Source organism: Alligator sinensis, unplaced genomic scaffold (assembly GCF_000455745.1).
Source record: "Alligator sinensis unplaced genomic scaffold, ASM45574v1 scaffold422_1, whole genome shotgun sequence".
Lineage (NCBI taxonomy): Eukaryota > Metazoa > Chordata > Crocodylia > Alligatoridae > Alligator > Alligator sinensis.
The window spans coordinates 120,218-131,303 of record NW_005842323.1 but is presented as its reverse complement, the minus strand read 5'-3'; the positions used below and the strand labels follow the sequence as shown (position 1 = coordinate 131,303).

The following is an 11,086-nucleotide window of genomic DNA, read 5'->3' as shown; positions in this document are numbered from 1 at the left end:
CTCTTTCCTGCCTATGCAGGGGGTCGGACTCGATGATCTATTGAGGTCCCTTCCAACCCTAGCATCTATGAATCTATGAATCTATGAACTGATTAGATCCAGACTGTGGGCAGGCACCTACCTATTGATTAGATTCGGCCCACAGCTGCCCCTGCAGCATTCTGCATGGGGCAGAGCCCTACCTACTCCCACCCAGGGCAGCCTACACTGCACTCCCACCTGTGCCTGATCCACCCCATGGGGTAGATGAGATGGGCTGATGGTGTTCCCTTTGTCCATGGTGGCATCTGGTTCCCCTCTCAGGGACCCTTTGCTGCTCTAAAATCCCTCCTCTGATAACTCTTCATCTTTGAGCATCTCCGATTGATCTCTCTGTGGTCATCATACTGTCCACGTTCTGCCCTGTCAGCATATTCCTTTGTTTCACAAACCCATCACATGCACACATCCTAATTTGGACATTACCAGTCTTCTCCTAATTTGGTCTGTTCCCCAAAACCAGAAGTCCCAAGGGCTCTGCACTTGGGGACTGTGCCCTGGTGCCAATGCTGCAAAGTCCCTTATCTCATGTTATGGAACAGTGTGGTACGTCTTCAGTTTCCAAGCCTGTGTCTGCTTGTTGCTTGCCTGTGCTGGAGTGTACCTTGAAGGAGACTTGTCACAAACAGGCTTTTAGAAATTAATTAACCCTTGCCATAGCCCTGAACCATTATTCTAATGCTTATCTACTTTACCTACAAGGCAATTCTCAAAAGCAAACCTCTAAACACCATTTTCTAGCTATCACTTACCTCCTGCAGTAGCCAGGGGGAGCTAAAGGCTCTGAATGCAGCTACCCAGGTGCCAGGGATCTCCCGGGGTGGTCAGGCTCAGCCTGGCAGGGGGGAGAGGGGAGGGTGATGAAGGCCAGGACAGGCTCAGCCTGGCATGAGTCTCCAGGAGGGGCTGATGGGAGACAGTGGTAGGGGGCTCACAGGGGGACAGGCCCAGGCTGGCAGGGACTCTGGGTGCCATCAGGTCCAGGCACTTGCACACAGAGGGTCATGGTGCCCAGAGGCCAGGAAGCTTCAGGCACAGGTCCTGAGGGCCTGTGGGACTGCTGAAGCCAGCACACTCCCACAGCGCAGGAAGCAGCTGACAGAAGCCTGGGGTTCTACAGTGTTGCTGCAGTCAGCACATGCCCACCACACCAGCACACAGTGGCCAGGGGCAGGCATCAGCTGGCCCAGACCCCAGGGGTCAAGCCAGGGGTCTAAAGGCCAGTCAAGGACTACTGAAGAGCTGTCCCTGCCCAGTGGTTGGGGGGACTCCCAACCACGTTGCTCTGCCCCTGGCAGGAAGCTGGCCCCCTGCTGGTCTGACTGACCAGGAACACATTTACTCCCAGTCAGCACCTCTACGTGCACTACTGTGCATTAGCTAACACGCATTAAATCTACTAGTTGTAAATACAGGTAGTTGATTTACTGCACTTTAACCTATTTTAGATTAGCCAACTGCACACTTAAGCATCTCATATACATGTGCCCACTGTGTTCCACTGTTCAGCAGTTTCTACACCAACATCCCATTGGACGTCTTTCTACTCACTTGGGTGGAAACGAAAATCAAGCCCTCTGATAAGATTATCCAGTCCATAAAATATATACACTAGTACTGAGCCCCAGGGATTTAAAAAATAAATAAATAAATAAATAAAAAAATAAATCAATCTGCAATTATTTTAATGATATCAAAAGGTTAATGTGAAAATCCTTCCCAGACTATTACATAGGTGACAACCAATAATAAGTCTACAAATGAGCTCTAAATGAGGTTGACGTCCATTATACCCAGCATTCTACATCAGGAGTGGGCAAACTGCGGCCTGCGGGCTAGATGCGTCCCGCCAGGCCATTCCATCTGGCCCACGGGACCCCTAAAAACATTTAGACAATTAATATTTATCTGCCCCAGCTGCCTGTCATAAGGCCCTCAATGGCTTGCCAAAACTCAGTAAGCAGCCTTCCGCCCAAAATAATTGCCCACCCCTGTTCTACATGCATATAAAATGAGATTCTCTTCTTCCCTCTCCTATTTTATGCTTTGACTCCATCTCATCCCTAATTCCTTTCCTCTGTATATCCCCCATTTCCTTTCTAGTCCTTTCTCTTCATTTGCAAACACATTGCTATTTCCCTATCCCAGAAATACTCAACCCCACATACTTTATCATCTCAAATTGCCACTTCTCTTCTTGACCTCTCTTGAATAAAAGACTCCAAGATGTCTGAATATCTCCTTCAATTCTGTTAAATTCCTTATAATTTGGCTTTCCTTCTTACTTAACATTTCCTCCAATTTTTTGTCTTTTGACAAAGATGATCAGTCCTTGCATGGTGCCAGTAGGCTTCCCTCAATTTTCTAGGAATTTAAAATCCTCTTCCTCCACTGTCTATTCTTCCATCATCATCATTATATCCTTCTCTGATACTTCTCTTTCCTCCTTTGTTGCAAAGTTGCCATAGATTTGTCCTTAGCTCCATCTTCCTCTTTCCTTCCATCCTGGATTATCTAATTCTGCCCATTCCTATTGTTACTACTTCCAAGCCAAAGACCTTCAAAACCTTTCCCAAATTTGACCTCTTACTGTGTCCAATCCTGTATATTTCCAAAAATCTCCTTTTAGACATAAATTTGGCAATAAGCTATGTCTATGCTACAAATCAGAAGTAGGACTGAAGTATAGACTGACACACACAGATAACCTGGGCACCCACAGCAACAAAGGTGCAATACACACTCTTTGGCATCCAAGTACTTAGGTTCTTCACTGCACTTCTAAAACGGCACAGCTTCACTACATACCTGAGCTCACTAAACGAAAGTTGCCTTGAGTAAATCTACATGTGAAGCAATGTGAAATAAGCTATCTATTTACACATTTCACAATGTAAAATCACAGTAAAAAAAATCACTGCCACATTATTGTTAATAATATGCACATTTTGTTCATTACAACAAATTCTGCAATATTACTTAAAAGTAAAGCAACAGTGAACATTCTTGCCATCAAACAAACTATTAAATAAACTTCTGTGGTAAAATGGTCATTGAAATGTTGAGTTTATAGTTTTCTGTGACACAGTATTTCAAACATTTGCAATAATGTAGAATTTATGAAGGGGTTCCACAAATTGATGTGGAATTTCAAAGACTTTTTTTTTAAATACAAGGAAGAAATTGCTGACACCAGTAAAACAATTATAATGTATAACCTACCAAATATGTTTGTGGAATGTCCTTTCCTGGCAATGGGTTTGAGCTCATTATGTCCCCATCCATACTGCCTATAATTATCCCAGGCATGCTTCATCATCTGAGGAAGGGGAAACAAAAACCGATATAGTTAATACCATTTATTCACCCAACACAATTTATAACCTATTTTCTAATCTGAAAATTCCCATGTCTCACCCTCAACCTAAAACAGCAATGGCTATTCTGCATTTATTTCCATCAGTTAAGGTAGGCAAACCATATAGTATGAATACTCTTTAATTAAAAAAGTCTCAAGAATATCTAAATAAACCAATTAAGGGAAGTAATTAATTGGTTTGTTGCCATACTGTTACTTACAAAGCATGTAAGTTTACTTTTTTTAAGCACAAATTTTTGAAAACACAGATGGTAGCTTCAAACCAATTTGACTGCAATAGGAACTGTTGAATATTCAACCTTTTTTAAATGTAACCCATTGATTTTGCTGCCTAAACAGAAACAAATTTCTTGTGCGTCTATTCTGAAAAATGTTGGCCTAATTCTAACTTGGCTAAATGAAAACACCAAAATCTCCAAAGGATGCATATTTAAAAAAACTATGAGGGGGAACTATTTAGTATTATATATTATAGGGCTAGCAGTGAAGAGGTAAAATTTAGGCTAAAATTTACTTGACTCAGATATACTTAGCTGTAGGGTGGTCTCCAACAAGAAAAAAAAAAAAAAAAAAAAAAAGAATACAAGCCTCACAGCTTGAGACCCAAAAACTATACTAGACAAAGCACTAGAAAATGGGTTCACATTTGCCTTGTGGTCTGCAAAATAGGTTCAGTTGTTTCTATTACATGGTTAATAAAATGCCACTGAGAGGGAAAAGAGGGAAAGAAGACAATTATAACAACCCTTATTATAAAAAAGTTAAAAGATGTTTATAAAACAACCAGTTAAAAGCAGCTGATTAAAAGCACAGAACCCCATATGGGGCTACTCATGAAAGTAAACAACAATCAGAAAAGAACAATTCAAATAAACTGACAATGAGGAAAAGTCCTTGTACCACCACCATTCCCACATACCTGTGATAACATTTTAAGGACTAGGCGGCCCACCTGCACAATACACAGTGCCCTTCTAAATGGCCCAGTAGGATGCAAACTTGGCCCCGTTTTGATTTAGAACAAAGTGCTCCAACTCAAAAACCAGATGCATCCGAACTAGAAACCCAAAGAGGCAGTGGGAGTCATCAGAGCCAGACCCAGTGAACTGGTGCCAGTGGCTCTTCAGCATCACCATCTTAGCTTGACCCAGAAAGAAGTTAGCCAAGCAGGGGGAGTGGGAAGAGATGGGGCTGATGGGCATGTTTTAAACTTTATTATACATATTATAAAAACAGATGGTCAAAGTGCAAAATATATATGGCCCTCCCAGGGGCTGAGCATTGTCAGCAACCCTCATGCATTCCCTCTATGGGTTATGCATGTAGGACTAGCTATCCATCTTCCACCTTCCAGAGTGCCCTCTCAAGAGCCAAGCACAACACAAACTGGTCCACGTTTTGTTGCAAGGGGAAGTGTCCAAATGCAAATGTGACACACCCAAACCAAGAAGCAGAAAAGTGGGAGGGTATTATCAGAGCCAGCCCTTGCAAGCTAATTTCTGCGCCTTTTCAGACCATCCTGGTCTGACCCAGCAGGAAACTGGTCAGACAGAGCATGCTTCTCTTGGCTCTTTGATATGAGAAAGAAAAGAATACAGGCAGTCCTTGACTTATGTTTCGAAATCAATATGATTGCTATTTATAATATAAGTACATTAATGTAGCTATATTACACATCTATAATTGATCGGGTACAAAATTCTGGGATATTTTTGGTGAAAATAGGGTATCGGGCCTTGGTTCAGGACCAATCCCCTATTTATAACATTGTTTCTTATGAGAAAATTGGTTCTGAGTTACAACATTTCAACTTAAGACGCGGTTTTCAGGAACCAATTGTGTCGTAAGTCTGAGGACTGCCTGTATACACAATCTCAGATAAGTTCAAAGAGTTGCTGCAGCTGGACACAGTTTAAAAGGCATGGAAGAGAGTTTCCACCACTATCATGGAACCAGGACACCCCCCGCTGCCGCCACCACCACCACCTCCCTGGGAGGCCTGGGTAATGTGTACTGACCCAGGAGCCCAGCAGAAGCGTATTGCTTTTGACCCAGTTAATACAGGCTGAGGAGGCATGCTCGTACGCACATTGACAGTATCAGGACCTGGGCATCATTCTCACTGCTCACAGGGACAGTCACGTCATCAGCATACACTAATCACCTAAACTAGAAGACTGGTAGTTGAGGCCAATGCTGATGGGAAGAGCAGGCCTGTGAAGCAGCAGCCCAGTGCAAAGGGCAATGACTTAACAGCGAGAGCACTGAGCATTTCAGAAAGGGGACAGACCTGTCAGATGCCTCTGCGCACAGGGAATAGGGCATAGAGTACTCCACTCATTTGTGGGAGGCTTGAGATGTCCCAGAACAGGAACCAGACAGCAGAGGTGAAGATGGACCCAAAGCCAACAAAGTCATGATGGACCCAGTCAAAAGCTTTTTCCTGATCCAGTGAGACAAGGCTGATGATCAGGCCAAAGTGCTCCATGGCTGACAGCAGGTCACGTAACAGGAAAAGAATGCCTTGAATGCTGCAACCTGGCATGCAGTAAGTGCTTGAGGTTCATGACTGAGGCCATGATGATTCTGAGGAGGTGGGAAAGGGCCTTAGCCAAGATACTATAAAAATGAGCACTCAGGAGTGATACTGGTCACTAGTTCTTAATGACACCAAGCTCCCCTTTCCAGAGCAGCAGGGTAAGGACCACTCGCTGGCAACTGACCACATCCTTGAAGCTCTTTTACAAGAAGGAGAGGAGATTTCAGCCAAGGAGGCAGTAGAACATCTTGCAGAACTCAGTGGGGAACTTGCTGAAGCCTGAAGCCTTCCTTGTGATAAGGCCCTCAATACTGGTGGTCATCTCTGCCAAAGACAGCTCCTGCTCAAGCCCTTCTGCCTCCAATGTAGAGAGTTGGGGGGGAGGGGGCAGGGGGGGCCTCCTGCAGCTGTTGCTTCAGGGAAAACAGGCTTGACTGTGCACAGTTCTGCATAGAAACTGATGACATGCTCTTGGATATTGGTGGGGTCCATGAACACCTGGCCCAATTAGGTTCTCCGGTGGACAATGATCATCTGTTCAGCACACCTCTTCTCCAAGTCAAAGAATTGGTTTGGGGCATCAGCCTCCAAGAGTTCTTGCAAGACGGCTTGAGTTCAGGTACCCTGACCACACCTTTTATTAGCTTCCCCAGGCATTTCTTCTGAAACTAGAAGCTCTTAAAGCTCCTGGTCACTGCCAGTATCTGTCAGAACTGCTTGAGCTCCACAATGTCTCTTAGGGCAGCCTTGCTACTTGTACCACTGGCAGAATACACCAATTTGTACTTTCCCCATATCTGAACACTGCTTCCAAGATTGGAAATTGTATATCATGGCTGCCCAGGTCATCCACAAGCAAGTGAAGCAGTCCTGGAAGCAGGTGTCTTGTAGGAGACTGACATTCAGACACCAGTATGGCACTCAGGTGTCAGTCGGGCTTGGGAAGCCAAGCTTGCAAGAGACCAAATAGTGGCCTGAAAGCCCTGATGAAGTGATACAGATTCTGTGAAGCAGAGACAAGTGATGCTTGACAATGTACAGGTAGTCGATACGAGCCACGGAGAGCACTTCTGGGCTCACCTTCAGCAAGGTGTACTGCCACATACTGGTGTGTTTTTTCTTGGAAACAAGTGAAATCTAGACACTTCTTGGTCAGGGCCAAAAAAAAAGAGTTGTTCCTTTCCGAGGATCTCTGCATGCACTGGCATAGCATGAGCCAAAATTAAAGGTCAGCATAGTAAGCAATGTTTGGGACCAGGAGACAGGGGAGACAAAGTGGAGAGAGGAAAAGAAAACCTAGGATTTTCCAATACAGGAAAGAAAGACAGGAAGGGCTAAGGATCATTTAGGGTGGGTCAGAAAAAGCCCCTAGCACAGGGGTGGCCAGGATCCAGCCCACGGGGCACCTAAAAAATTTACTAAATTAATATTTATTCACTCCTAGCTGTCTGTCAAAGCTGACAGGAGCCAGGGGCAGTAGGACCCAGAGGGAGCCCTCAGTAGGCTTGCAGGCTTGAGCAACTCAGCCCCACCCCACTCCAACCAGTTCCCTGCTTTCCTGCCCCAGCCCTGCTCCAGCATCTTGTAGCTCCCGGCTGCATCACTGGACTGTGGAGCACAGGACCGTGCTGGTACAGGGAGGAGGGGTGTGCGTGCATGTGTGTGTTCGTACGCAGGCTCAGGGGCTGTGTGTGTGTGTGTGTGTGTGTGTGTGTGTGTGCGCGCGCGCGCATTTGTTCGTGTGCAGGCTCAGAGGCAGCATGCGTGCGTGTGTGTATGCAGGCTCGGGGGCAGAGCATGCACATGTGTATGCAGGCTCGGGGGCAAAGCATGCGTGTGTGTTCAGAGAGCGAGTCCCACATGCACACCCCACCATATACATGCACCCACACCCTCCCTCGCACTGCCATACACAAACCCCAGCCACCCTCCCCCCAAACACATCCCCCCACAGACTTCATACCCACCCATACCCCATATATCCACACCCCGCCCCACATGCTTCCTTATTCCACATACCTGCACACCCCCACAAACCTATACTCACCCCCACACAATATACAAGAGTAAGACTTCATTTAAGCTATTGTGCAATCATCTGTGTACGCTACACAAACACATGTAAATCAAGACAAAAATATTTTTTGAAATCAAACTAATGAATGTTGTAGATGTTTGCTTTTTAGAATATAATTTGGTATTTTTCTGGTTCTGAGATGGCAAAACCCCTTACTGAAAGGAGAATTTTTTGGGGCAAGGAGAGGGACTTCTGGTGGCAAAGGTCAGGATTGAAGCTTCCAGTCACAAGATGGCAACCAGGGGGCAGGGCTACCCATGCGGCCCTCAACAGCTTGCCAAAAAAACTGAGTAAGCGGCCCTCTGCCTGAAATAATTGCCCATCCCTGCCCTAGCAAAATGAGGCTTGTTCCTTACAGACAAGCTGCACTGCTTTGCTGGCTTTGACTTCCAGGGCTGGGGATTTTTCAATTCTTAGAGCTAAGAATTGAATCTTTTCCTTAGCCTGAATGCACAAAAGCCTGGCTGCATTCAAAAGGATCAGCTGCTTTGCTGCATTTAGAGCCAAGAACAAAGAAGAAACTAATCAAAAACATGACAATGAAGAAACCCTTGCATCTCACCTGTTCTCCACACATGGGGCAGAGGAAGAGGCAGAGGAAGAATCAGAGCCATTGTCCCAGAAAATGTAATTGTACAGACACTGGCCTTCAAAATAGAGTTTCTTTCAATACCAGAGTTTCCTTCAATACCAGACTCCTTTACACTTCTCTGGGTTTTAAGTACAATAGTTACTGTTGTAAAAGGGTCCCCCCACTCTACCACCCCTCCCTCAAAAAAGGAGCTCTGAAAAGTAACATTAATCTTTATACAGAAGCTGAGGAAGGTAAACTACCAGGTAACTGCCACTAGTTTAAAGAAGGACCTAAAGATGCAAGTGGGAATATTCAGGTCCAAGCAGGGAAAAACAAGGAGAACAGACCTTTGGAACTGCCCCTGCCTCCAGAACTTGGGTGGGCCCAGCACATAGGCCCCAGACCACAGTGGCCCATCACCAGGGCTGTCCCTAGTGGGGGAGTGAATTGGGGCAACTGCCCCGGGCCCTGTGGAGCTGAGCGGAGTGCCATGGCGATTCTGCACCACTGGCAGCAGCTTCGTGTCCAGCTGCTTGCTTCTTCCTCCGCTCTCTGCTGCCAGTGGTGGCGGCAGCTTCTTCACATCCCGGGCACACAGGAGAGGGAAAGGGACAGGGCCCCGCGCAAGCTGATTTGCCCCAGGCCCCACACCCTGCTCGGGTTGGCTCTGCCCATCACCACCTTCCCTGTGCATGATTACCTCTGCCCATCACCACCTTCCCTGTGAGATTAAAGGTGCTGCTGCACTTTGAGCTTCTGCTGAAATTTAGGTAGGTCCCTAAACACGGCCCCCCCGATATTGAGATTTTAAATATGGAAAATTTAGAAATTTGTTATAAGAAACATAATTTACCATATAGGCAATTTACTACAGGTTCCCTTAGACTTAGTCCATCCAGAATTGATGCAGTTTCTCTCTTTTTAAGCTGCCCCAAGTTTTAGCACAGGTACTCTGTGGCAGGCCAATAGGGGGCGCTCCTGCATTGAGCCACCCACCTCACTGTGCCCGACCACCTTCCAGGCTCCAAGTGCTTCCCTGGGGATGCCTCATGTCTGGCCGACCCCCTTCCTGGAGCACACCCACTAGCCTGGGGGTTCCACTGCCACCACCCAGGGCTCTGGACTGATTCCTGGGAAACACAGGCCTAGTAGCCCTCAAGGGTACTTGATGCACTTCAAGAAGTTGGGATACTTCCCTCAGTCAGAAGCACAAGTAGTGGTCTCCCTTAATCAGCCAAACCAAGGGGACCCCAAGGCATAATCTAGACCCACTCCCAATAAGTCTCCCACACTAGGTACAAAGGAGAACTTTATTGGTTACAGAGGGTAGGGTTGCAATAGGGTACAGGGTAGAGCAATATCAGAGAAATCCCATAGAGCAAACTCCCGTGGCTGGGTAGCCTTTGATCACACATCTGAGTTACTGCAAGCTAAATATCTAGTTAGATCTCAGGTAGCTTACTCACAAGTATTATCCAGAGGCAGTTGGAGATTCCCTCTGGAGGCAGGCAGTTCCTTAATCATGAGTTTTGAGAAAGAGAGCAAGTTTCAGATGGTCCAGCTCTTCTCTGTCTCCGAGTCTCCCTCATGGCTGCTGCCCCCACCTCCTGGGCAGTCCTTAAATTATATAGCCCTTGTGACCTCATTTACCTGGTCCAATTGAGGCCAGTACCTGTTGGCTGTCAGCCAACCAATTTGAAATACATCACTAGTTGCCAGGCAGACTGGCAGTCTCTAGCCCACCAGGGAGAAAGCCCCTCACCCAGGTATGTGATACTAGTCACGTAGGCAGAGAGAGCAGGTTACCCCCCTCCCTCAGGAATGTATGCAGCTCAGGTTACCTAGAGATAGGGTAAAGGCATGTCTCCTCTGCTGGACCCATCCTAACCAAATTGTCACAGGGCAGAATTTTGGGGGAGAAATAAAGGTGGCCTTCTGCCACATTCTCCATAAACACACTTTCAAACAATGCTTCTGCACTTTCTTAAACATAGTATAAACCAGAGCCAGGCAATTATTTTGGGCGGAGGACTGCTTACCCAGTTTTGGCAGGCTGTCGAGGTCTGCATAGGTAGCCCCGCCCCTTGACAGCTGCCCTGCCCTCTGGTCACCACTTTGGGACCAATGTCTCAGAGCCAGCACCAGCAGGGCCCAGAGTGGAGTGCAGGCTGGCAGGGGTCTGTGCAGCCGAACTGGGCTGCATCAGCAAGGAGACGGGGGAGCTGGCTCGGCTCCATAAAGCCCCTGCTGGCCAGGACCCTGTACTCCTGCTGCCCTGCTCTGGGCCCTGCCGGCAGTGGCCCCGGGACACCAGTGTGGGCCCCATGCTCCCACCGACTCCCATACTCATTCATTCCCAGTGCCCCCCCAACCCCGTGGTACAGGTGGGGGGAGCATGCAGACCCGACCCCATGCTTGCCATCAGGGAAGGAGCTGGTGCTGCGCACGGGGAAAAGCAGCCCCCCCCTCGCCCCATGC

The 11,086-nt window shown here is 47.0% G+C and overlaps 1 protein-coding gene across 4 annotated transcripts in view; it reads right to left on the bottom strand.

The window, feature by feature from the left end:
• MAN1A2 (mannosidase alpha class 1A member 2) overlaps nucleotides 1-11,086 on the bottom strand; it is a 217,773-nt gene that overhangs the window by 133,680 nt on the left and 73,007 nt on the right. For all 4 annotated transcript variants that reach the window (XM_006028550.3, XM_006028551.3, XM_025209999.1 and 1 more), the window contains one exon: nucleotides 3,262-3,358. In XM_006028550.3, the coding sequence (XP_006028612.1) occupies nucleotides 3,262-3,358 (97 nt within the window). The remainder of the gene's footprint in view (nucleotides 1-3,261; nucleotides 3,359-11,086) is intronic.